Source organism: Oryctolagus cuniculus, chromosome 1, assembly GCF_051225735.1.
Source record: "Oryctolagus cuniculus isolate XC-2025 breed Fujian yellow rabbit chromosome 1, ASM5122573v1, whole genome shotgun sequence".
Classification (NCBI taxonomy): Eukaryota; Metazoa; Chordata; class Mammalia; order Lagomorpha; family Leporidae; genus Oryctolagus; species Oryctolagus cuniculus.
The window spans coordinates 2,488,267-2,515,073 of NC_142867.1; the positions used below are offsets into that span (position 1 = coordinate 2,488,267).

Consider the following 26,807-nt stretch of genomic DNA (forward strand, 5'->3'; position numbering starts at 1 on the left):
GCTCTGCCAAATCGGTACCAGGTGGGCAGGGTCCTTCAGTCTTCCCTTGGCTCAGGATCCAAGGCCCTGGGTGTGGGTGGCCCCCCAGGACAAGCAGCCTGCTGAGCAGAAGGAGCCTGGGGGCTGCTCCTTGGCAGGAAACGCAGGCCCTACACGAGCTGCCGGAGGGCGGCGCTGCTGGCGACAGCAGCTGAGGTGGTGCCGCCTAAAACACACCGGTGGCAGGCCTGGGAGTCCAGGTGGAGCCGGCCCTTTCGTCCCCTGGTCCAGGGCCATGTCACCTGGCCACCTTCACACGGCCACGGAGGAGTCGCCAACACGCACGCTGCCACAGATAGGCGCTCAGTAGCAGCCAGGGAAACGCGTCCGGTGCCCACAGTGAGAAATCGCAGCACAGCCAGTGGAATGGCTGGGGTTGAGCTGGCGGCAGCTGGGACCCTCCCGGGAGGCAGAGCAGACACGTGCAGCAGCCTCTCTGGGGTTAAACTCTCTCCCATCGCATGACCAGGAGCAACATTCCCGACAGCTCTGCTCACTGGAGCCCGGGCAGAGGCACCGTCCAAACGCGCACCAGCGGGAGGGGGCCTGAAGCCATGTGGTGTCAGCACACAGGGCTGTGAGCTCCCCAGCCACTGCTCGCCGCGGGGACACAGGCATTGGGGGGCCAGTCCGGAGCACAGACCCTGGGCCCCCAGTACAGGAAACCCAACGACAGGCACAGGAAAGGTGCCAGGAGCAAATCGGAGTTGCTGGGTTTTTGTTAAACCCTGAGGAAAAAGTGCCCCACCGCTGGGAGGCCAGGAATCTCACACAGTCCCAACCGACTGCACCCAGGAGATCCTTCCGCCAGGACGCCTGTCCGGCAACCGTAGTCCCTCCTCGGACTGCCACCACCCTTGCCATTAATCCCGTGGCCAAGGATTGCAGCCCCCTCCCTCTGCCTTTCACAGCCTCCCCTCTCTGACACGCACAAGGGTTTCACCATGGCACACGCACTTCCCCCAGCCCTTGCTACTCCTGAACAATGCTTGTCACTGTGGGGGCTTCTCTGTTGGGATTTAGGGTGACAGGCATGGCAGGCCCGTGAGGACAGAACCGGAGGCACAGCTGCCCGCTGGGACGGGAGGCGTGGCTGGGTAGCAGCACGCGGACAGAGCTTTCTGCCTGCCCATGTCAAATGCACGGAACTGTTCCCATGACCTGTGCGTTGTGCCGTGCACCCAGCTCGCCTCTATCAAGTCAGTGTAAAACGGGGCACGGAGTGACAGCCACAGAAAGCCCAAGCGTGAGCAGAGCCCAACAGGGCCTTCTTGAGACCCCTCTCCACCCTCAGCACCCAGCTCAGGTTCCGTCTCCTCTGTGATGCTGGCCTGGGGCTCTCCCTCCACCCTGGGAGGCAGGGACGCCCCCTCCTCTGCCCATTCTCCAAATGCCCACAACAGCTAGGGCTGGACAACCCCATAGCCCCACACAGCACAGCAGGGTCCTTCCTCTCGGTTCCCCCGGCTAAGACGCCGCGCCCTAACCCCAGGCTCCAGCTGTGTACCCTGATCCCCGTTTTCTCGACAGGCCACGGGTCACACGAGCCCTCCGCTGTCGGAGACCTAGCCCACGGCTGCAGGCTCTGGAACTGGAGGAAAGAGCCATGAGAGACGACGCTAGAAGCTGGAGGGGGCAAGAAAATAGCCTCCCCGGAGCTCCCTGCCGACGGCACCCGGTCAGAGCGTTCGGAATTCTGACTTCTGCCAGGGAAACTCCGTGTGGTCTGAAGCCACTAGGTTTGGGGCCATCTGTTCTAGCTCCCGAGCTCCTGTGCTGACACGTGGGGCGGGGCGTGCTCTGCACACGGCAGTGTCACAAGCTCACGAAGGCACCTTTGGCCCACGGAACAGCCACACACTGGGTGCCAGGGTCGAGCTGTCTGGGGCCCAGGACAGCCCTGAGCGACCTTCTCCGGGAGGGGCCAGGGGCCCCAGAACGGGAAGCCCTGCTTGGGCACAAGCCCAGGCAGACAGCACACGTGTGCGGCGGGAGTGAGAACGCCCTTCCAGGAATCCGACAGCCGACACCGACGGGAGCACCGCCCGCTCCCTCACAGGATGTGCGTCAGCCTGGCAAGTGCTGCCTCACCCACCCCCATGTGGGGACCCCGCCAGTGCAGCCGGGAAAGCCACACGCTCTCATCCCAGGATGTGGGGCGATCCTGGCAGGTGGGCGGGAGACGCTGACGGGGGGGGGGGGGAGGCAGGCTGCTCCCGCTGCCCTGCCTTGTGCTGCCTGCTCTCCAGAAACCTCCACTGCCCAGAGGGTGGAGAGGGCAAGCAAGGCCCGGTGTGGCCTGCAGGCAGGCCTCCAGGACTGCCCACCCAGCCTCGGCACAGCCAGCACACTGGGAAGAGTGGTACCCGGAGCAGGGCGGGCCTCGGGAGGCAGGTGCCGGGACAGGAGCCAGCTCCAGGCGACGAGGCCCCGGGGAGCCACAGAGGAAGGGCAGAGGCAGCCTGGGAAGCGAGGGCAGGTGGCCTGGGGCAGGCCAGGGGCCTGTGGGGGCAGGAGTTCCAGTCTGCATCTATAGCCCAGGATTCTCACACCAGGACAAACCTGCTCCTGTGGCTGTTGACCCCCGCCCAGCCTTGCTGCCCCCAGCAGAGCAGGACGAGCCTGGACATGTGACCCGGAATCCCCACATGCTCTGCTGTCTGAGTCTGGCACAAAAGGGCCCCAGGACACCATGTTCCCACAAAGAAAAGCCTGTTCTTGCAGGGCCACTCCTGTCCGGGAAGGGCACGGTCTGAGGAAGGCACTGGGCCATTAGGAGTTCCAGACATGGGGACATCACCTGGCCCCCTGGAGCACGTGCCTGCAGACCTGCCAGGGCCAGGCCGACCCGACGGGCGTGGGAGCCACTAGCAGGAAACTTCAGAAAACCAGGGTGAGTGTGCATGCAGAGCACGGCCCTGCACCGGCAGACGCGGCCAAGTCCACGACCGCCAGGCGCACGCGGGCTCAGTGTCTCAGACGAGCACCTGGGAAGAGGCAGAGACGCTCCGCACGTGAGCACAGCACGCCCCGACTCTCCTATAGAGACGCTCCCCCTGTGAGCACGGGCACACCCCGACTCCCCTATAGAAAGAGACGCTCCCCCTGTGAGCACAGCCACGCCCCAACTCCCCTATAGATAGAGATGCTCCCCCTGTGAGCACGGCCACGCCCCGACTCCCCTACAGATAGAGACACTCCCCCTGTGAGCACGGGCACGCCCTGACTCCCCTATAGATAGAGACGCTCCCCCTGTGAGCACGGGCACGCCCTGACTCCCCTATAGATAGAGACGCTCCCCCTGTGAGCATGGCCACGCCCCAACTCTCCTATAGAGACGCTCCCCCTGTGAGCACGGGCACACCCCGACTCCCCTATAGATAGAGACGCTCCCCCTGTGAGCACGGGCACGCCCCGACTCCCCTATAGATAGAGACGCTCCCCACGTGAGCACGGCCACGCCCCGACTCCCCTATAGATAGAGACGCTCCCCCTGTGAGCACGGGCACGCCCCGACTGCCCTATAGATAGAGACACTCCCCCTGTGAGCACGGGCACGCCCTGACTCCCCTATAGATAGAGACGCTCCCCCTGTGAGCACGGGCACACCCCGACTCCCCTATAGATAGAGACGCTCCCCACGTGAGCACGGCCACGCCCCGACTGCCCTATAGATAGAGACACTCCCCCTGTGAGCACGGGCACGCCCTGACTCCCCTATAGATAGAGACACTCCCCCTGTGAGCACGGGCACGCCCTGACTCCCCTATAGATAGAGACGCTCCCCCTGTGAGCACGGCCACGCCCCGACTCCCCTATAGATAGAGACACTCTCTCTGTGAGCACGGGCACGCCCCGACTCCCCTATAGATAGAGACGCTCCCCCTGTGAGTACGGCCATGCCCCGACTCCCCTATAGATAGAGACGCTCCCCACGTGAGCACGGCCACGCCCCAACTGCCCTATAGATAGAGACGCTCCCCCTGTGAGCACGGGCACGCCCCGACTCTCCTGTCTGCACGGCTTTCTCCAAGCCATCGCCTCTGTAACCGATCTGTCGGCACTCATTTTCAAGCAACTTGTAGCGGGCGCTACCCCTGGGACTCTAGGATGGATGCAAGACTGACTACCCCCCTCCGCCCCCGTAGTGGAGACAGAGATGGAGCAGTCCTCCCTCCACCCAGGGCTCTCAGGGCAGCAGGGGGTCCTGCCTGTGAACAGGAAGCCCCCTGCTTTACAGCCAGCAGCTTAAGAGCTTGGGAAGGCCATCAGTTCCCCCACCGGGACGTGGTTCTCTGGAGGCCAGGATGCAGCCCCCAGCCTTCTGGGGCCAGGACTGAGCAGCCCCGGAAGCATGAGTGTCCACGCTGTCTTGCGAGGAGTTTCTGGTTTGCACAAAGCCCAGTGGAATGGCACGCACCAGCCACCCTGTTGGATTTGGAGAAATCTCCAGCAGCACACGGCCCGGTGCCGCCACCCCCAGCCCGAGGGGGCAGGAGTGCTGAGAAGGGAGGGGCTCGCGCCCGGCGCCACCTTACCTGCCTGGCTGTCCCTGAGCTTGCAGTGCACCTCCTCCACGCACGCGGCCGGGAACCACCCGACATGGCCGCGGGCACTGCCCTCCCAGAAGCCGCCTTCGCCGATGCTCAGGACTGGAGGGGAGAGAAAGGGGACAGCGTTAGTGGAGAACGGGGCCAAGGCAGCTGGGCAGCGGCAGAGGTCAGAGGTGCCCACGTCCCTCCCGCTCCTTCGGAGGGCACAGCGCCTGCCGCCCCAGACACCTGGACCCTGTAGATGGTGGAGAATGAGGCCCCGGCATCCTGTCACCTGAGGCTCCCGCCCCACGTCCTAGGAGCCCACGTGCAGCCTGAGACAGCAGGTGGCAATGGACGGCCTGGCCTCCAGGGACTTCCGATGTGAGAGTGGGGGGTAGGCAGCCCCTGGGGAAGAGAGGTCCTGAGGCCCTGTGGCTACTCCTCAGCTGGAGAGGGGCTGGCGGGGGAAGGGTGAGGACAACCCACTCCAATCTTGGAACCCAGCCTGATGACCGACACAAACTCACAAAAGACGGGCCAGTGGCCCATGTGTCAGCTCACATGTCCTACAGCCATGTGACATCATCACATTTGAAACAGAAAGGGCCAGGTGCAGAGCCTCGCCTGACCGGCACACGGGGGCCCTGGCTGTCCACATGCTGACATACTCGTAACAAACGCTGACCAGTGCTGGGAGTTCTTTCTGACTCGTGGCCGAGAGACCCAATCGCCTTCCAGGGGGCGGAAGTGGCTAGTCAGCGCCCATGTCCTCAGAGGCCACAGGGCACAGGACGGCCACAGCCACCCCAGGGTGGGGGTGCATGTCCAGGCTTAGGGGTCCCTCGCTGGACCCAGCGCTGGGTGCACGTGGGCCCCGAATGCAGTCTTTCAGCCTTGACTGAGGGAGCGTGAGTGAGGGACCCCAGCCGGAGACACTGGGGGTGGAGAGTTGAATGCTGCAGGACCCCGTTTCATAGATTTCAACAGCCCGGGCAAAGCTCTCGATGTGGCAGGGCGGGGAAGGGAACCGGCGTCTCAGGACCGCAGGGCTGGGCTGTGGCCGCCCCTACGCCCTCGAGCCCTGTGAGCATGGCTATGCAGCATCTCCCCACACCTCCACCAGGCGGGGCCCCCTGGCTCGCCCCCGTACTGCCAGGGCCATGCAGAGCCCACTGGGCCACGACTGCTGAGGGGTACTGGAGAAGCACACAGGAGAGGCCGAGTTCCTCCCTGATCATCTGAGAAATGGACCTCAGCGAAACAGGAGCCGCAGGCCAGCTGACCGGGACATCTCCCACAATGCCCGAGTGTCCCGGATCTGAGGAATGCCCAGGGCTGCAAAGGGCGGGAGGCCAGGCAGGGGCCGGCTGGAGCCGGTGCCATGTGCCTTGATTCTCAGTGGGCAGCAGGCCATTCGGTGACTTCTAGGGGGCTGGGGAGACAGGACCGCTTAGGGAGAGCTGGGTATCCTCTTGGGGGGGCGCCCTGTCACACGCTGGTCTCTGCAGCACTCGGGAGAGCGTGCTAACAGCTCCGTGCCTGTTCCTCACTGCTCAGAGGGGAATGACAGCACTGGGCGCACAGTGCAAAGGGGCTCGCTTCCTCCCTGCCCTGGTTCTGAGTTTCAGCTCTGCCAAGTACGGGCGTCGTCAGGAGACCCACAGGTGCAAGACCATTCCCAGCTGGCTGGAGAGCGCGGAGACAGGGAACAGCCAAGTACAGGTGGCCCCTGCAGAGGAATCACCCAGCCGGGGGGGGGGGGGGCGGGGGTGGGGGGGGCTCACTCCAGCAGGGGGCCCGGGGAGCAGGGGAGGGAGAAACATCGTGGCAGGTGGACAGCAGGGTCTGCCTGGGTCTCTGGCGGAGAGACCCAGAGAGAGTGGAGGCCGAGGGAGGGGTGGGGTGAAGGCAGGACCCTGAGGCCCCAGGGGGAGCAGCTCAGGCATTGGCATACACATGGGGGACGGGCCTGGGGGGTGCACCTGTGCTCACACACCTGGGCAGGTTCTAAGGGCCTGCCTGATGGGAACACCTGGGCCAGGTGGGCGGGCACTCCTCGCCCAGTGAGGAGGGGCCTAGGCTTGCACCATGCCCCCCACTGCTGATTTACATCATTCAAAAGTGGACACACCTCTCCTTGTGTGAGACGGGCAGGACCAGAGGACACTCCCCAGGAGCACGGCACACACGGCTCAGTGGGCCTCTGCACCCTCTCGGAGCGGTCTGTGTGGGGCTGTCTCTCCTTGGGGCAGTCCGCATTCCGCGTGTGTCGTGCCAGGGCTCTGCCCTCCTTGGAGTTGCCAGATGGGCTCAACCTGACCCCAGCCCAGGATAACTTCCCTGGCCCCCACTGAGCTCTGAGGGGACCGGACACAGGGCAGGGTCCTGGCTTCTGGTTCCTCTGAGCCTCGGCCTGCTCATCCCTCAGATGGACAGAAGACTGGCCGAGAAGACCCGGGGGTCCCTTCCTGCAGAGGGAGCTCGAGCCCCCCGCCCCTACCCCTTCTGGCCCTGCTCAGGCCCGAGAGGGGCCCCTGGTGCAGAGAAACAGCCAGAAAGCATTTTCTAACCAAGGACCTTGGGTCTCCCAACCCTGCAGAGGTCAGCAGCAAGGTCAGCAGCTGGTCTTGACCCTGGTGCGGGCTGACCAGCTCCCTGGCTACCGGCCATGCAGTCCTGGATTCTCCATCACTCGGTGGCTCAGGACCAGGCTCACGATGGGGTCGGGGTGGGGAGGTCTGGTCAGGCTGGGGGTGGGGCCCTGGCTGCTGCTTCTCATCCGTGGGCAAGGCACGGGCACAGCCAGGAGGAAGGGGGACCTGGGAGGAGTGTAGGAGAGGCAGTGTCGGGGGGCAGCGAGCCCAAGCTGGGCTCAGGGTCAGACAGACTAGGTGGGAATCCCCAGCACATCGTGGTGAGACAGGGTGGAGGCTCCTCCCCGTGACTGACTGACAGCTGCCGCAGACTGGGGTCACGGCTGATCTACTTGCCCCCAGAGTGACACGTGCTGCAGACCGGGGTCACAGCTGACCTGCATCCCCCCAGAGTGACACCTGCCACAGAATGGGATCACAGCTGACCTGTGTCCCCCCAGAGTGACATGTGCTGCAGACCGGGGTCATGGCTGACCTGTGTCCCCCCAGAGTGACACCTGCCACAGAACGGGGTCACAGCTGACCTGTGTCCCCCCAGAGTGCCACCTGCCACAGACAGGGTCATGGCTGATCTGCGTCCCCCCAGGGTGACACGTGCCGCAGGCCAGGGTCATGGTTGACCTGCGTCCCACCCGAATGACACTTGCCGCAGAATGGGGCCACAGCTGACCTGCCTCCCCCCAGAGTGACACCTGCTGCAGAACGGGATCACAGCTGATCTGTGTCCCCCCAGAGTGACAGCTGCCACAGAACAGGGTCACAGCTGGCCTGCATCCCCCCAGGGTGACACGTGCTGCAGACCAGGGCCACAGCTGACCTGCATCCTCCCAGAGTGACACGTGCTGCAGACCGGGGTCATGGCTGACCTGCATCCTCCCAGAGTGATACCTACTACAGATCGGGGTCACGGCTGATCTGTGTCCCCCCAGAGTGACAGCTGCCACAGAATGGGGTCACGGCTCATCTGTGTCTCCTAACCCGCCGGACCCCAGCACGAGACTGCATCTGGAGATGGGCCTTGCAGGAAGTACTTAAATTCAGTGAGGTCATTTAGGAGGGAGGGCCCTGGTCCCACAGGGCTAGGGTCCTTCTAAGAAGAAGAGATGAGGACAGAAGGATGACCACATGAAGACACAGGGAGGACATCTCATGCCAGAGACAGAGGAGCCAGCCCCGTGACCCCTGCACCTGGACCTGCGGCCTCCAGGACCACGTGGCAGCGCAGGTTTAAGGCCCGGCCTGTGGGGCTCGTCACGTCCATCTGGGCTGCTGCCCCCGTCCAGAGCCAGTGTGCAGCTCATGCACAGGACACGGTGGCCATGCCTGGCACCAGGCCTGCTCCTGGCAGCTCACCCACGTCCGCCTCTACCCTCTTCACCATCTTCCACTGCTCCGGGGTCATCTCTGATTTATGGAGAAGGACACAGAAACCGGAGGAAAGTGGCTGACCAGAGGCCAGCCTGGCTGTGCCTGCTCCGAAGCTGGGCTGTGGATGGGGAGCTGGGTCCTCATTGGGTGAAGGCAGGGGCTCTGCCAACTTCAGAGTCTGGGTTGAGTGGGGAGGCCTGAGGGATGTTTTGGGGTCACAGGGCAGGGCGGGGCCCAGGCTGCAGCTTGGGCGAGCTGTGTCTTCACCCAGGCCCTGGGGTCCCTGGCCCCCTGGGCAGCAGATGCAGCTGACCCTGGGGTTGCCAGGAGGACACGTGATTATTTTCAGCACAGCTCCCAGCACAACTGGGCAATGGGCTCCTCCACACAGCAGCTCTGTGAACCTGCTCACTGCCCGGTTCTCAGAACAGTCTGGCAATGGCTGCCTCCATAGGCAGCCCACGAGGAGGGTGGTGAGGGGCCCCGGCCATGACGGCTGAGGCAGGTGCAGGGACGCCCATGGGGCCCGGCCTTCTCTGGTCCCCGTGCCCTTCTCCAACTGCAAGCTCAGCTCGTGCACCCAGAGGAGCTCACAGAAGCCACACGGTCCCGTCACCTGGAACAGAGCCGTGGCCAGCGGGACCATCAGCTGTGGGGCCTCCCAGTTGCACCCCCGACAGTGCCCTCCCACACCTGTGGAGCCCTGGGCGAGTGACAGAATCTCGGCAGAGGCAGCAAGGGTGCAGGGAGAGGTGGCTCCCCCACCCCCTCCCTGAGGTGCAGGGACTGTAAGAGGGGACTCTAGCTCACGGGAGGCCACACACTCAGCCGGGACGTTCTGGACAAGGGGGCTTGCGCGGGCAAGGGGAGGAAGCTGAGAACCAGTGAGCCATGTCCACAGAGGCCACGTCCTGTGCACCACGGGTGAAGGTGCTACACAGGAACTCTTGTAGGATCAGCTGGGCATGACCCAGTGCACAAGGAAGAGAGTCTGCAACGTGACGTGCTACCGCATTACTAAAATTTAAAATTGAGGTCATATGAATGTTTACAGCTATAATTTAAGCACTAACAAAAATACCGTGTTAAATTACATTGCGGAATGAAATCCGGGGACTTCTGCTTAAGGATGTGGTGAACAAGGTCCCTCGTGAATATCACCAGCGAAAGCCACTCTCAAACCTAAACTCAAAGTAGGGCGCAGTCACCCCAAGGGGCTGGAAGTGGGATGGAAATAGCCAGGCTGGGCAGGGACACGTGCCTGCCTGGAGTAGGGGGAGGGGGCTGAACCAGAACGTCTCTCCCCCATGGCGTCTGAGCCTGGGCTAAGAACAGGGCCAGTGGTGAGGGGCACAGGTGAAAAATCCCACAATCTAAGCAGCCTGGATATTATGGATTCTGCAGATCACAGGTAAGGGCCCCGCAAGGGACAGAGCCAGAGAGGGGCTGGCAAACCCACTCCACTAACCCCGGCGTGTCCAGTCCCCAAACAGCGTGGGCACCAAACATGTACGTGGCAGCTCAGCTGAAGCAATGGAGAGCTGTCACCCTAGCAACCTGCTGAAACAAAATGAAGAAACCACGGGAGAACAGCATCAGACAACAAAACTCCACAACTCAACAGGTTAATGCCCAGAACACAACAGAAAATCACCGGACACGTGCAGTCCTGGGACAAAGCAGCCTACTCGCAAGAGAAGAATCGATGGAGCTCAAAGCCAGACCAACCTGGCATTGTAACTGACCGGGGCTTTTACGTGGTGACTGCACTAAACCCCACTCTGTAAAATAAAACGCGATTCCAGTGGGCAAAATAATCTCCCCCAAGTAGCAGGAGTTCTTGGCACAAAAAAGGAGTGACGAAAACATACATGGGGAAGCTATTAAACATGTGGTGTCGGAAATGACAAAAGCCAGGTGAGGGACCTCACAGCTTAGGGGCAATTTCAGAGGAACGAGGAGTCAACAGAAGTGATGGCTGTGAAGGAAGAGTGGGGGCGCTCCGGGCACTTGTCTGAGGGGTCGGTGGGGGTGGGGTTCCGTCACCAGCTGCCTCTCGCAGGGGCACCCTGCCCAGCATGCAGCACACAGAGGCACACAGCTGGTTGCCTGAGGACTTGATGGTGCCAGAGTGGGGAGGGCAGGACCTGCACCCAGCCTGACCTCGAGGGAGCCGCTCTCCACCCTGCGCCAGGCGTCCTCCAAGGGCAGGGCCTGGGCATGCTGAGTGCGTGTGATGTCCCTCCCCTGCCCCACCCTGGGGTCCCGGCTGCCCCTGCATCCCATGACTACCACAGCCCTCGGATGCCACTGGCGACTGCCCTCCACCCTGTAGATTCTGCCATGTCCTCCTGGGGCCCCATGCTCGGATCTCCCTGTGCAGAGACCACCGGTGGCACAAAGTCCAATATGCAGCCAGGCGGCAGCCCCCAAACCACTTCCCAGCTCGGACACTGTGATGAGAACCACCTCCTGCCCTCCCTTCAGACAACACGGCCGCTGGGCCTTGCCTTCTGAGGGACCGGCCACCGGGATATTCCCAGCCCAAGCTGTGCCAGAGGCTGCCCCACCCCACTTCTTCACAGCCCCGGGGGTGCTGCACACAACACACTAGTCTGCTCTTGCCTGCACGCCCCCGAGGGACTCGCCCTCCCCCGGGTGTGCGCGGTCTCTCTCCCCCTCAGACACAGTGAACGCAGGGCACAGGTGCACGTCACCGTGTCCTCCACGCCTGCCCTCCCAGGGGTCTCATCTTCCTATGTCTCAAAGGCTGCCGGCCCAGGAAGCTGGCCGAGGGGTCCCAGGCCTGACCTTTAACCCTGTCGCCACGGTGGAGGGGGATCTCGCCGTCGACTTGGGGTTGGTATGGCTTGACGACGACGAACAACCTCCCAGGCACTGCACTGTACAGCTTCCTCCTGGGCCCCGGGTAATCGGAGGCAGACAGTGGGTCCTTGCTGGCACCAGGGGCAAAAGGTGACCTGGAAGAGGGGGAGGCAGACAGAGAGGAGGGTCAAAGGGCACACCCACACACAGGGACCCAGCCGTGAGCAGTCCCATCAGAACCCTGATGCCAGCCAGCAATGAGGACATGGCAGGTCTGGGGCTAAGCTGTAACCAGACCCAGCAACCCCACTCCTGGGCTCACATGCATGAGCACTGACTCAGAGCAGGTAGGAGGAGGGAGCAGCCCGTGTGTCCATGCACAAGGAATGTGCTAGACGTGTGGCATGACAGTGGAGTATTACTCAGCCCTGAAAATGGAAGGAGTCTGACACCTGCTACACCAAGGACAAACCAGAGGAGGCTGTGCTCTGTGAAGTGAGCTGGTCACAGAGGAACAAGAGCTGGGTGGGTGCACCTGCAGGGCCCCCAGAGGATTCAGAGCCACAGAGAGGAGCTAGAACGGGTAGGGGACGCAGAGCGGGTGCTTAATGGGGACAGGGTTTCCGTTGGGGAAGGCTCCCGAGACGGACGAGCTGATGGCGGACGTGAGGTCCTGAGGCCCTGAGCCATGCACCTAGATGCGGTCATGCGGTGACTGTTAGGTTGTGGACAAGGCCATTTTGCCAGATAAGAAAAGGGAGACGTGGGCCGAGGCGGGAGCGGAGGGCGCTCTCCTGGGTTCCCCGAGAGCGTGAGTCACAGCGGTGGAGGAAGCACCGGAACCCTCATGGGGCGATGGGCACAGACAGGTGCACCCCCCCACCCCAGGGACTGCCAGCGCCTCCTCCCGGAGCAGAGCGACTCCTGCAAGCTCCAGGTTGCTTCTGTGCAATGCGGCAGCCCAGCCGGCGAGCAGCTCGCAGGGAGGAACGACCCGCTGGGCCACGAGCCCAGGAGGCAGACGCGTGCAGGCAACGGAGTGGCCCCATCGCATCCCCACCTGAGCGGGTTTCCCATCGGCCCGCTGATCCGTGCGCATGTGACAAGGACCGGACTCGGTTGCTCAGTCTGCCTCAGCTCACTCCCCGCTGGCTTGGTCCAGGGCAGAGCAGAGATGGGAGCACGGAGGGACGAGGGCCGCGGCACTGGCTCCTCCCTGCCTCCCAGGCCCGGGGCAGGGGCGGGGGCGTCCCACAGCCCGGGCAACTCAATGCCCCTGCCCCAGGGATCGCCGCCCTGTCCCTGCAGCCACAGGGTGGGGGTGGGGTCGGGACAGGGTGGAGAACCCCAGCGCCAGGCTTCCTCAGCCCCAGAGCTCAAGAGCTTGATCCTGCCCCATCGCCCTGAGGGGCAGAGGTGGCATGGCTGGTAGCCAAGTGCCCGGCTTTGTGGGCTGTCTCCAGCGCCCTCACTCCCGGGCTGACCTGACCCTCTCGCCGTGTGACCTTGAGACTGTCACTTTACCCGCCCAAGCCTCCATTTCGCCCCCTGTGTGCCGGCTGTGGAGGGCGGTGGGAAGAGCCCACAGCAGGGACTGCTGATGTAGCCCTCGGCAAAGGGCCGGCCCCGTCACTGCAGCCAGACGGCAGTTACCGGGTCCGTACCTGACCATCCCCAAGGTCGACTCTCAGCAGCCGGCGCACAGGTCACGTGGACGCTGCCTCAAGCTCCCCTGGCTGGGCTGCAGTGAGGGTGCTTGGAAGTGTCCAGTGCAGCCCAGCTCACCAAGGAGCTGCAGCGTGGCCCGGGCAGTGGGGCTGTGCTCCCGGACGCTGGTGTGGCTGCAGTGGACACGGGGTGCAGGGAGCGGACAGCGGCTCAGCGAAGCTCCACCATCAGGCCCAAGCATGGCAGTCGACTGCGAGGGCTGCTGGCCACTGGGGAGGGGATGAGCAAAGCCCGGAGAAGTGAGGATACCCAGCGCCCAAGGCAGCCAGGGCAGGGCAGAGGCCGAGCCCTGAAGTCAATCCTGAGGCTCCTGTCCAGAGCTGGGGAACCAACTGAGGATCCCCGGAGCCCAAGGCACACCTTCCCTCACAGCCTGCGTGGACACCGATCCATCCGTCCACCCATCTGTCATCCACCCACTCACCCACCCATCAATCCATCCATACAACATCCATCCACCCAACATTCATCCACCCATCGTCCATCCATCAGTCCATCCATCCACCCATCATCCACCCACCCACGCGTCTTACCTCTTATCTGAACAGCGTCTATTCAATCTCCCGTCCACATTTCAGACAAACCCTGCTCAGACCACAGTGGACCACTCACTACCAGACACTGCACAGGTCGACCTCCAAGCCTCACCTCCCCATGTGATGAGAGAGGACCCTGAGGAGCGCATTCTCGGCACGGGTGTCGTGCAGATGCTGGCCCCCCCCAGCCCCCTGCTGCAACTGGGAAGTGGGCGGCAAGAACCACACTGCACACCTGGCTCAAGCTGGTGCCAGAGTGTGTGTCTCGGGACAGAGAAGTCCACAGGAACACAGCTCCGCTCTGGCCCAGATCCCAAGTCAGCTCGCTCATCCACCACCCCGAGGACCCAGCAAGGACTGGACGATGGACGTACCGTACACGGCCCTAAGCATCCACAGCAAGGCTCGCCCTGGCCCAAATGCACAGTGTCCTCCCTGCTGTTTATCCACCCCCCCTAGAGACCCACAAGGCTAGGAAGGTAGGAACCTCTGCACCCATTTAACAGGGGAAATGGAGGCTCCACGCAAACCGACCTAGGCATGGTGATATGGCACTGACCCCGCAACCCGGCTCGCTGCGCGTAGGGAAACAGAACAGGCGGCCACACGCTCACCTTCAACAGAGGGGTCATCTCCATCACGCCTCAGGCTACAAGCCATGCCTTCTGGCCAGGACTGCGACTCCCACGGCCACCCCAGAGCCCGGGGTGAGGGTGGCTGCCCCTCTCCGGAGAGGAGGCAGGGAGGCCATGCCGGGGCCATACCAGGGCCCCCTCCCTCCTGCCTGCACAGTCAGGAGGGTCTGCACTGCCCCCACCCTGAGCCGACCATGCTGTCCTTGGGACTTGGCCAAGAGCAGCCAGATGGAATTCCATTCAATTTGTTCCAGCCGGAGGGCTGATCACCGAAATCTGGAGATCAGAAACACAGCGGCATCTCCTGTGGGGTGACTTGGATGAGTGGGCGGGGACCCGGGGACCCGCCCACACACTCAACCTGCGCCACTCATTCATCAGTCAGCGACGCACCCATTCATTCATTCCCTTAGCAAGTGCCGGCCCCAGCTGCACCGGATCTGAGCGGGGTGCAGAAGCGACGTGCAGCTGGGCACTGGAGACACTTTGGGTCAGCCCGGTGCGCTCTGGTGAAGCAGAGTGGTGGCAGGGAGGGCAGCTCCAGTCCCTCGGTCAGGGGCAAAGCCAGCAGGCCCCCAGTCACTCTGGCTGCGCCATTCAGGCCACAGAGTGGAGGAGGAGAGCTCCTGGGAGACGAGGGCCAGGGCTGGTGTGCGGCTGGTGAAGTGGAGATAATCAGAGACGGCCTGTGTCTCATCTTGAGACCCACCAGACACGGCTGTGCGTCTCCGCACGGAGGAGGGATGGGAGGCGGCCACTGGAGAGAGGCCAGCTTGGACAGTGGCACATCCAGCGCAGAAATCTCAAACCCTGATGGCCGGTCAGCTTCCCCGGTTGCACCCACAGCGAGGTCTGAAGTGAGAGAGCTCAGAGCCCATGGCACTCCAGGTCCCGGCACCATCAGCTCCTCTCTGCACCCCCACCCAGGACTCCGAAGAAGACCCACGGCCTCAGCCCACACACAAGCCTCCTGCACCGCCCAGCAGGGCCATCAAGCTCCGCCTGCCTCTTGTGTGGCAACAGCAGCCCCAGGGAGGGGCCCTGGGGACTGGGGACCATTCGCCAGCATCCATGACTGCTTCAGGGGTGCCCAGAATACCAGCTGCATAGACCAAGCTGGAGTCAGAGCTACTAGGTGTGCCTGGGCCAGGGGCCAGCCCCGCCACGGCAGGACATGGGGGGTGTGGGGAGGCAGACGCCATGGCCACTGCGGAGCACCTGGCTGCAGGCGGGGAAGTGCCCAGGGCCCCGGGGACAGGAGTGCTCTGGGCATGGCTCTCTCCCTGTATCGCCTCTCTCTGCTCGGGCACTGGGGACCCCATCCCCTCCCCCGACCCCAGGGTCTCTGCAGAGAGGTCTGTAGCCTGATGGAGTGAGTAGCTGTGCCTGCGCTGGGACACACGTGTTCACCCGCAGAGAGCAGGAGGCCGGTGGCGCAGGCTCCACACACACAGCCGAGCGCCTGTCAGGGAGAGGGGACCACAGACAGACTGCACACTGCAGAACACAGGACAGAAAGCAGTGCCCGATCCGATCCTCAGACTGCCCAAGGTGTCTGTGCCCCGGCCCTGCCCCCGCATGGATCAAGTTGGGGAGCGCGAGGCTGAGCCCTGTTCCCAACCTCCCGAGCGTGCGCACAACACCCCAGGCACGTGTCCCAGGGAGGGAGCGCCAAGACCCACCCCTGCTCTGCCGCTGGGGCCCATCCCCCCACTTTCTGGGTCAGGATGGGGCACAGGGGAGGGAGCAACAGCGCAGTCCTCACCGAGGAAACCAGGTCCCTGCTCCACTGGGAGCAAGCTCTGGTGTCCTGGTCCCCTTGTCCCCAGAGATGGGCACACAGGGTGGAGAAAGGCCAGAGCCTGGGGGCCCTGGGGCTACCGTCACAGCCACCAGACCAACCAGGAAGGCGTGTGCAGGGCAAGATGACTTCCCACAGCAAATTTGGGCACCCTAGAACCTTCTAGAACCCAGGACCACTGTCTCCATGATCCTGGCTCTTGGAGGTGAGGTGCCATCTCTGGGCTGTCCCCACCATGGGCTCAGGGAAGCCAGGCCTCTCCTAGGGCGGAAGTGGCGGTGGCTGGCATCACCTTCCTCAAGGGTGGGGCCTAGGTGTTGACCCCAGGCCCTGTACGCATCCCACTAGGAGCGTCACGTGACGGCCAAGGCGCCCTTTGTCCCTGCATCCTGAGACTGAAGGAGACGGGCGAGGCTCTGAGACGGCAGCAGGGCCCAGCTGGGCCCAGGAGGCAGGCGGCCTCAGAGGCACTGTGTTCCTCTCTGCCCAAGAGTCCGATGGTGAGAGGGTGGCCCTGATGTCCCCCCGTGGTGGGTGAGGCCCGGGAAGCCAGCAGGACCAGCTGCCCAGACTGTGCTGAGAGAGCTTCCCCTGGACTCAGCAGCTGGGTGGGCTCTGCAAGGCCCCTGACCGCCCCGTCCACTCTCCCTGGTGGGGGGTGCAGCAGGCAGGCACACAGGACCCTTCTGTGGAATCTGGCCCGGCAGTGCCAGTGGCCACCACTAGAGGGCGCTGCTGCAGGCCAGATGAGCCGCCCAGCACCCGGCAGAGGTGTCCTGGGTCTCTCTCCCACCCCTTTGAAAGTGCTTCTCTGGACAAGGGGGGGGGGGTAAATGCAGGGCGGAGAATGAGCAGAGAGGGACGCAGGAGGGTGAGACGGAAGGGAGCAGAGCACAGGAGCCCCAGGCGACGACGGCATTACAGGGTGTGGGGTGTCCTCTCCTCCCCATCCAGCCTTGCCCCAGGCTCTGGACTCCACTGCCAGGGGCTGGACAGAGATGGCAGCAAGGGGGTCAGGGGACCTCCATGTGGCTTCAGAGGGGAGCCCGCCCCTCCCAGCAGGTGCCTGCCGACCACACAGTGTGGCCCACATGCACCCCTCGGATCCCAGATCCAGGACTGGGGATGGAGACGCTGGGCCAGTGCCAGCACACACGCCCATCGCATTCAGGCTGAGGATTCTGGGGCCTCAGGTGAGCGGGCAGGTGAGCGGGCTCTGCAGGAGCCAAGGTGCTGAGTGGCTGGTGTCCCCCGTGGGCAGTGAGCACACCTGGAGGGGCCAGGTCCCCCACCTCCCGGGAGGCACTGTCCCTCTCCCACCTGGCCACCTCGGCCAGCTCAGCCACTCCTCCACTCAGCCTAAGCTGGCGTGCATTCCCCGATGAGAGCGCCTGAGGTCCTTCACCTCCCGCCCGCCCCCTGGCAGCCAGAGCGGCCCCTACGCTGTCAGGGGTGTGATGACGATGACAGCAACCTGAGGAGAGGCGGACATTCCCACCGGACTCTCCCTCCACACACGGTGGGCAGCCGGTCACAGGGCCGCGTCACAGAGCAGAAAACAGAGGCACACTAGAGGTAGGGGACTTGCCAAGGTGGCCCCGTGAGTGGGTGGGCCGGGCTGGGGGCAGCGCTGGTGTGAGGCCAGGTGGGGTGGGGGCTGACAGGGCAGCGAGGCCAGGGGGCTTTCTTCCCACTGGCAGGGGAGAATCCTGACCCAGCCCTGGGCTCTGCTGACGACCAGAAAGGGTCCTGGGGACCATGGCCACACGCAGGCTAGAGCCAGGGTCTGTCTCCCCAGGCCCAGTGGGGGCCCCGTCTGCTCCAGGAAGGAGCTGGCTGGGAGGCGTGGGGAAGGAGCAGGGGCCCGGGCCTAGGCGGGACCCGTGTCCAGCACCTTCCATGCCTGGGGCTGCACGGGACGAAGGGTCCTTTCCTGCCGCAGCAAACGCCACCGCCTGGCCCGAGGTCAGAAGAGAGCTGGGTGTGGCCACGCACCCGGGAAGCGTGCGCAGGACGCTCAGAGCTGAGTGTGCGTGGTGCGCTGACCACGCACCCCGGCTGACTCGCCCAGACGTCCCCTCGCCTGGCGTGGGCTCACTGCTGGGTGAACCTGCTCCCGTGTGCGCCCCTAGCCATGTGAATACATTAATGCATCCTGCGGGCACGCAGTCCCGGGAGGGCCAAGACGGAACACAGCAGAGGCACCTGCGGTCCCCACGCCCCCACGCCCACATCCCTGGGGAGCCTCGAGGTGTCATCGGAGAGGTTCTTGCGCCCTCAACGCTCCATCCCATCCACCTGCGGGCTGTCAAATGCCCACCACTGTCACTGCTTCTGAAGACACCGCGGCCAGTAGCAGGTGCTGGTTAGGATACTGGGGTCCGGAGGAAGCCACTTGGGGGGTGGTTTCTCTCAGAACACAGCTACTGTCACCAGTAGCTGGATAGGGGCACGGCACGGGTAGGCACACCCACACACACACGATGCACGTGGACACACACATACACGCACCCACACCACACACCCATGTGCCCATGCGCAGCCACGCACACACACACACACACGCGCGCGCGTGTGTGCGCGGCTGCGAGGAGCAGTGGGGAGCCTCTTCTCCCCTTACACTGCCCTCAGCATCTTCCTAGAAGTCCCTGTAGGGGCGGGGCTCTGTGACACTGCAGTGGCAATCCCGGCCGGAATGGGCTGCCTCGCGGGAGTCCCCTAATTTAGCTTTCTCCGCTCTCACTGAGCACCTGGGACCTTCCCTCAGGGCTGCTCAGAGCCCGAATCTAGACCGGAGCTGGGGGCCGCATCCTCCCTCCCTCGGCTCTGGGGAAAACCCGACGGCCACAGGGCTGAGGTGCTGCTGCAGGCTCGGGGGCTGTGGTCCCCAGCCCACTGACAGGTAGGAGCCGGGGCTCCCACAGACACGCGCTCCCCACGACGTCCTCGGCCGCAGCGACGGGGCGCTCATTCCCCTCCTGGGACCCTGTGAACCTGGACCCTCGGGCGTCTCCTCCCCAACATCCCACTTTCAGCGGGCATTGAGGTGTGACCGAGAAGCAAGCCTCGGGGACGTCAGGCTGGGGGCCCCGGCGCAGCCCACCCTCACGCGGGCGGCACGTCACCGGACCCTGCAACCAGGGACACTGGCTGTGTGACCTGGGCAAGCCACCAAGGCACCATGGAGGAAGGGACTGGCAGAGCTCAGCTCCCGGCTGATGCCCCCACGGTGCCGGGAGGACACGGAGCCCGGCCACAGAGGCCACAATAGACCCAACCTCCGGGAAGTCCCTTTCTCCCCCTGACAAATCCTGGGAGGAGGCACAGGGAGGCAGTGCGCTCAGGAGGAGGCGCGGCTCCGGGTGCGAGTCCAGCTCCCCTGGCTGTGTGGGCCACAGGAAGGCAGAGGAAGACTCAGACCCAGACTTGGGTCCAGGGCCCAGTACTCCAGGCAGGTGCCCCAGCCAGCCCAGCTGGCCTGCGTCCTTGTCTAGAAAGAGGGGTGGGGTGGCTTCAGAGGAGATGGCTCTGGGCCGGCGCCTGGGGGCCGGGCAGACATGGAGGCCCCACTGAGCACCGGCAGAGACCATCATCGCTGGGGCCGCTGCCGCGTCTACGCCACGGCCCCGAGCATCCCTTCTCCCTGTAAGCCTGGGCCTCTCATGGATGCTGGCCCAGGACACTCACCTTGGACTGGACAAGTCTCGGGGTGGGCCGGAACGTAAGACACAGACCCGGCCTGAGCCCCGCCTCCCTCCCGCTCCCATTAACAGCTCACAGAGGCCCACAGAAGCCCCCCAAGCCCAGCCCAGGAAACTCAGCCCAGTGCCCCCAAATGGCCCCGGGCTTGGGCAGAACTAGTCTCCCAGGACTTCTCAACCCTGCCCCAGGGCGGCCCCTGCCCGCGCTCAGCCACTGCTTACCCAACATGCCAGTGCGGCTGGGGCCGCGTGCTGTCCTCGCCGGCACCACCCAGCCTGTTGAGCGATGGGGACGGGCTGCGGGGCCCAGGGATGTAGCTCGCGAGGGTCTTCACAGCGCTCTCGGCCTTGCCGGGCATCTGCTGGAGCAGCTGGGGCGAGAGGCTGCGGTGGGCGGGGGCCGTGGGGCCCACGGCCCAGGCGGGCGCGCTGGCATTGAGGTTGTTGTCACTGTTGGAGCGCAGCAGGACCCGGGGGGCAGCCAGCGTGTTGGGGGGCCGCCGCCTGCGGTTGGAGTAGGCCGGGGCCTCTCGGAAGGGCACTGGGTGAGAGAGGATGGGGAGAGGTCAGTGCAGCCAGAGGTGGGGCGCCGGGAGACCCCAGCAGACCCGGGAGAGGCGGCCGGGCACGCCGGCAATACCCCCGAACACAGAAGCAGAGACAGACAGGTGGAGACCAGGCCCCGATCGCACAGAAGCCCAGCCGGCACCCAGATGGAAGGAACTCAGCCGAGTTTCCATCTGGCCAGCGCCCACCGCCGACTCAGAGCCACTGCCGGGAGCCCGAGCAGGGTCTCCGTGAGAGGCGGCTTTGCTCCGCAAACTCAGACACGACGGCCTCAGAGAGCCCCGGGAAACATGCATTACCCTCAAGTCCCACTTCCCATGGACCTCTGGGAGTGTCCTTGTGTTCCTGTCCTAACCCAGGACCTCAGGGGTGACAGCATCAGCAGACGGGTCTTTAAGTGAAAGCAGGGCCACGCGGGTGGGCCCGCATGCAGTGACAGGTGTCCTTATAGGGACACAGACACACGCAGAGGGACGACCAGGGCAGGACACAGGGAGGACACGCCGTCTGCAAGCCCAGGAGAGAGACCTCGGGGGCAGCCGGCCCTGCACACCTGGCTCTCAGGCTGTAGCCTCCGGGCCCGGGGACGGGGACCGTCCGTGACCCTCGGTTCTTTCAGCCCTGGCCTGTGAGATCTGAGCCTCCAAGTCTGCCAGTCAGACCCGACTCACTGCACCCCAACTGAGCCCTCTCTGTGCCCCATCACACGGGCGCTGGCTGTGTGCAGCAGCACAGGGTGGACACGCGCGTCCTACACAGAGGCCAGGCCCTGTGCCGCTGAGTTCTGTGTGCCCAGGGACTGAGAAAGAGCACAGTGTCCACACCCCAGCTGCCTAGAGGACTCAGGCTGGGCCAGAAACCCAAAGTATTGTCTGAAAGATTGGGGCGCCCCCCAAGAAACAGCCACCTGGCCAGAGACGATGCTCCCTTCCCGGCCCACACTGCCTGGGGCAGTGGCCACGCTGGCCACAGGAGCCACCCCTGGTGCAGTCACAGTGCCCATCTGGCAAGTTGGAAGCCACACAGCTGAAGGAAGCACGTCCTCTGGGGGGCACGGACGTGGGGAAGGCACCTGGGTGTCCTCAAGGAGAAGTTACAGAGCTCAGGACAGCATCCCGGATGCCTGTCTGCCGCTGCTGTCCAGAGCCAGAGTTGGCCGTGAGGCACATCACGGACACCAAGGACACGGCACCATTCAGAGCCTGGACAGCGGGGCTGCACCATACAGAGCCTGCTGGTGCACACACACCTGGACGGCGGGGTGCATGGGGAGAGAGGCAACCCTCGGGGGGGGGGGGCTCATGGGGACAGAGGTGGCCCTGGAGGGTGTATGGGGACAGAAGTGGCCCTGGTGGGGCTCACAGGGACAGAGGTGGCTCTGGGGGAGTCTCATGGGGACAGAAGTGGCCCTGGCAGGGTTCACGGGGACAGAGGTGGCCCTGGGGGGGCTCATGGAGACAGAACTGGCCCTGGTGGGGCTCACAGGGACAGAGGTGACTCTGGGGGGCTCATGGGGACAGAAGTGGCCCTGGCAGGGTTCACGGGGACAGAAGTGGCTCGGGGGGGGGGGGCTCATGGAGACAGAAGTGGCCCTGGCAGGGCTCACAGGGACAGAGGTGACTCTGGGGGGCTCATGGGGACAGAAGTGGCCCTGGCAGGGTTCACGGGGACAGAAGTGGCTCGGGGGGGGGGGGGGCTCATGGAGACAGAAGTGGCCCTGGCAGGGCTCACAGGGACAGAGGTGGCCCTGGTAGGGTTCACAGGGACAGAGGTGGCCCTGGGGAAGGCTTATGGGGATAGAAGTGGCACTGGGGGGTCTCATGGGGACAGAATAGGCCCCTGAGGGGGCTCACGGGGACAGAGGTGGCCCTGAGGGGGCTCACGGGGACAGAGGTGGCCCTGGGGGGCTCACGGGGACAGAAGTGGCCCTGGCAGGGTTCACGGGACAGAGGTGGCCCTGAGGGGGCTCACGGGGACAGAGGTGGCCCTGGGGGGCTCATGGGGACAGAGGTGGCCCTGGCAGGGCTCTGCACCCTCCCCGTCTCCCCAGGATGCAGGACAGCACGGGACAAAGAGCTGGGAGCCAAGCCCTGGAAGGCGCACCTCCCTTGGGCATCACCCTCGGGAGCACGGTGCCTCCCTCTCGGCTGCTCCCTGTGGAGCCTTTGCGGGAGGGAGATGGTCAGCAGGAAGCCGGCCCCCACCCCCGTGGGGACCTGCACACTGCTCCTCACTTTCTAGAGCAGATAAACTCACACACAGCAGCCAGGCAGCCAGGAAAGCGGCCACACAGTTCCAGGAGGAAGCCCTCACGCTGGGTCACGCGTGTTGTTGCTCACGAGGGACCACACACGGGTGTGCCTCTCTCTGAGCAGAGCCGAGGACGAGGGTGTAGGAACCCAGGAGCTGCAAGAGGCACCTGGCGCGGGGGTATTGGGTGGCTGGGGGTCGCCTGCCATACAAGGGGCAGGGAGTGGGCGGACGGGAAGGAAAGACCTTGCAGAGGGCTGGAGACCCCCAATCTCAGAGCGCAGGTCCCTAACACTCACAGGTACCACAGGCTGCAGGACCAGGTGGGCGCGAGAACCCAGATCTCAGGCGGCAGCAGCAGCCCCGGAGACCCTGGGTTCTGACGCCACAGACAAAGGACCCGCACCTGACACCCAGCTGCCCCGTCCTCCTACACTACCATCCTTCCTTCCTGATGCCCACGGCAGGGAGCGTGCTCGGCGCCCTTGGCGGAAAGCAGACGGGGCGTGGGGGAGTCGCACCGGGGCTGAGCACACCAGGCAGGCGGGTCAGAACTCCCTGCACACCGGGCCCCCAGCTGAAACGCAGGTGCTGGTCCAGGAAGCCCCCAGGGGGCGGATCTCTGCGGTTCAGAGAAGGAGCAGCAAGGAGGGGGCTGGGCTGTGGCATGAGCTCCACGGGAGCGGCCAGGAATCTACTGCCAAGCACACTGTCCCCCAAAGACCAGGCAGCGCCTCAAAGCAACCCCAGAGGTGACGTTAGGGGACAGATCTTAATGAAAACCTCCCGGCTTCACGACCGACATTCGGATCCCACGACTTCCCGGAGCCCCGGGGACTTCTTCGGGATTGATTTTACGACGAGCCTGGGCTGGGAGGGAGGCAGCACCCCCCCCCTCGCCCGGTTTCTCAGAAGGAGCCCGTTCCTGCGCCTTCTGGCTCCTCCAGACGGGAGCCTGCCGGCACACTGAGCCGCCACCGTCCCCGGGAGGGCCGACTTTTGTGAAAAGGGTTAAAAATAACTCTTCCTGTCGGAACATGATTAATATTCCTCCCCACTGCTTCCTCCTTTCGGGCAAACTCCAAGTGGGTGGGTGTTTTCTTTGCTGTCTTACATGCGTTCATGTACACGCCTCCCCCACCACACAGATCACACGAGGCGTGACAAAAGGCGTGTGTACTTTTCCAGCCTTCCACGCTGCACACTCCTTGCAGCCCGTGCACCCCTAAGTCCCGGGGGCGGCCGGGGAGCCCTCTGCACCCTCCCCCGCCACCCGCTCCGGGTCACTGGCACACGGGAGCCAAAACTTCCTCCCAGTTCCTCAGCGCCCCGTTGCTGGCGTGCCTTATGCACACGCTAAGGAAGAACAATTCTGCCAGGGGCGCCAGAGGATGAAGATGGTGAGAAAATAAAAATGCACTTCCAGCCGTGCTCACAGCCAAACCGGCTGAAACCACCCCCGGCACAGCATGCTGAACCCCCGGCGGTCCCAGAGCACCCCCCCCCCAACTCCGGAGATCCGAGGGTCAGTGAGAAGCAGCCGGCTCCCACACCCACGCCCCGCAGCTCCCTCCTTACCTTCCTTCTTGGTGAAGGCATTTAACAAAGACTTCATTTTCCCTCTGACTCTGGCAGTGGTCTGCTCATTATATAACCTTCTTGGTGGGGAGGAAGGCGAGGCCCGCGGCCCGGCCCCTGGGTGCTGGAGCGCTGGGGACCCGGGGAGCGGCGGCGGCAGTGGCGGCGGGCGTCGGGGCACTGGGCGCTCCCGAGCATCGCCGGGCACGCCAGCCCCAGCGTGCCGGCGGCGAAGCCCACCCCATATTCTGTCTGTCAGCTGGGAGCCGACCCTGCGTAGTCTGGGGCTGCTCTCAGAGCCGGCTAGCCCTCGCGGCGCTCGCCGTGGGAGCTGTGCTACTCGGCTTTTATGCTCGGGGCAGCGAGGAAGAGGCGCTGCGCGGGGTTAGCCCGGATCAAGCATCCTGAGCTGGCGGCCAGGAAATCCCAGGAAGCGCTTGTGAGCCGGAGCCCCAGATATCCACGGAAACTCGGGCGGCGGCTGCTGCGGCGGCTGCTGTGTGCCATGCGTCTGTGGCTAAATATAATGCACTGTGCTCTTCTCTCTCTCCCTCTCTCTCTCTCTCTTAATCTCTAAAGAAAAAGCCAAGTTTATTTGTCAGCCTCGCAGATGTAAGAATCAGGAGAATAAGCGCCACATAAGCCTCACGCCAGACGCACAGGAGCCGGGCGGCCGCGCCAGCCTCCGGCGGTAGCTGAGCGCGACCTATATTTCCATTCAAAGAATCAGACACAAGTACCCATTACTTCTCTGGCTCACCCCATCATGGTAATTACCCTGGAAAAAACAGATGCCACCCCCTCGCACTTTTTCTTTCTAAAGACAGAGAGGAAAATCATTACACTGCAACACAGTCCAGGGTGGCCTTGATTCCAGGCAGCTGGCAAAAAAAAAAAAAAAAAAAAAAGAAAGAAAGAAATGAGCAATTCAGAGTCCCTGCACGCATTGCTTCAGCGTTGCTACTCCACCCCGAGTCCAGGGGCAACGCGGCAAGGGGGCCCTGTGCATGCTACGGGTGAAGCCGGCACAGGGATGGGAGCCCGCGCGGGTGTGCCCCGCGCTGCAGGGGGTCAGGGGTCTTCCTGCCACTCAGCGGAACCCCCCGGGTGCCTCTGCGGCTGTAATTAAGTGTGCGCTTCTCCGGTTGCTAAGAGAACGGCTTCTGAAATGAAAATCTTGGAAGGACAAAGACGTGCCAAGGAGAAAGCAACTGGAAGCCGAGGTGGACTGCACACGGCTGATACACTTGTCATCACAATGGTGGCGTCAGGGAGAGAAGGCTGCTCCTTGGGGGGATGTGAGTCTCTTCGTGGGTTGGCAACTGTGGCAGGGTGGGGGTGGGGCACCAAGAAGTCCCTGGGTTCGGGAGGCGTGGAGGTGGTGGCGGATGCATGGACCGTCATCGCCTAGTCAACTGCCACAACACATTGGCCAGGCCACACCCCACCCTGGGGACCCTCACCACGGCCGTTTCTGCCAACAGAGACGCGTGGCCCGGGCGAGGCTGCCAAGCTCCCAGCAGAGTCCCCTCTGGAGGCAGACGCACCACCCCCAGGAAGGACCGGGTGTCTGAGAGTCACAGAAAGCGTGCACGCGAGGCTTTCGGAAACGCTGCGCAGATGCGCGTCCCTCACCTCTGCACCTGCTTTTCACCCCACTTGAAAGGAGATGAGGGTGTGTGCTATGGCCGGGGCCTTCAGGATGGGGGCGCCCCGTGCAGCGTGGTGCATCGGCCAGGGCCTGGCTGCCGCGGGGAGGTGGGGACACAGTCACCACAGCATTGGCTGATAAAAGGAGCTCCCCTCTCCACGTGCTCGGCCAATTCGCCCGGGCTCAGGCAATGCCCTGGGAGGCCCTGGCTAGTCAATAATCCCATACCGGCCCCAAGGCGTGGGGCTTCGTGCCTGCCAATCCCGGCCCCAGCACAGCCGCCTCTGCCACCAGCCATGGCGCGGCGAGGGCGTGCCTGCTCCTGCACTGGGATGGGTGGGCGTGATCCCTCGTGCCAGGGGCCCTGATGGTCGCTGTTGACCTTGGCTGGGGGATGCTTCCCCAGGGCCCAGGAGACAATCCCACAAGGGGGAGCCAATGGGGGCCCTCTTCCCCTGGCTGAGGCCTCTGCCCTCAGACGCACTGAAAGAAGCCCCCTGCCCCACCTAAACCAGTGCAGGACCAGGGAGCCCCAGACAGCAGCAACATGGCAGCACCCGCATGTGACCGAGACAGGAGCTACAGAGAGCGATGGCGTCTCCTGCACACTTGGCCACAGCAGCAGCAGAGTCAGCAAACAAATGGGCCCCAGGCGGACCAGCGAGACAAAACCGGCAGCTTCCTAAGACGAAGTCCATCCCAGGCGTGCGATCAACAACCTGGGTGCAGCGCACACCCACGCCTCACCCCCAGGAACCCTGGGCCCCATGGCATCCACCCTGCATCCTATGCTCCCTGGGCCAGGGGACCCCAATGGATGCAGGGGACTCTGGGCTCCTTCCCGGATTGCACAGGGGCTGAAGGGGAGGCTAGAAGCTAAGATGACTCCAGAAGCCCCAGAAAATTCCCCACCGCCGAGGGACCCCTTCTCTCACAGC

At 64.0% G+C, this 26,807-nt stretch overlaps 1 protein-coding gene across 16 annotated transcripts in view; it reads right to left on the bottom strand.

Annotated features, from left to right (window-relative positions):
• The window catches only part of SHANK2 (SH3 and multiple ankyrin repeat domains 2), a 390,809-nt gene that overhangs the window by 212,649 nt on the left and 151,353 nt on the right, over positions 1-26,807 (bottom strand). For 13 of the 16 annotated variants that reach the window (XM_089307208.1, XM_089307180.1, XM_051839167.3 and 10 more), the window contains 3 exons: positions 20,046-20,364; positions 11,408-11,577; positions 4,578-4,691 (listed from right to left, as the gene is read on the bottom strand). In XM_089307208.1, coding sequence (XP_089163334.1) covers positions 4,578-4,691; positions 11,408-11,577; positions 20,046-20,364 — 603 coding nt within the window. Of the gene's footprint in view, positions 1-4,577; positions 4,692-11,407; positions 11,578-20,045; positions 20,365-24,218; positions 24,959-26,807 lie in introns of those variants that run through there. The other 3 variants (XM_089307197.1, XM_089307193.1, XM_089307185.1) reach the window with 1 other exon arrangement.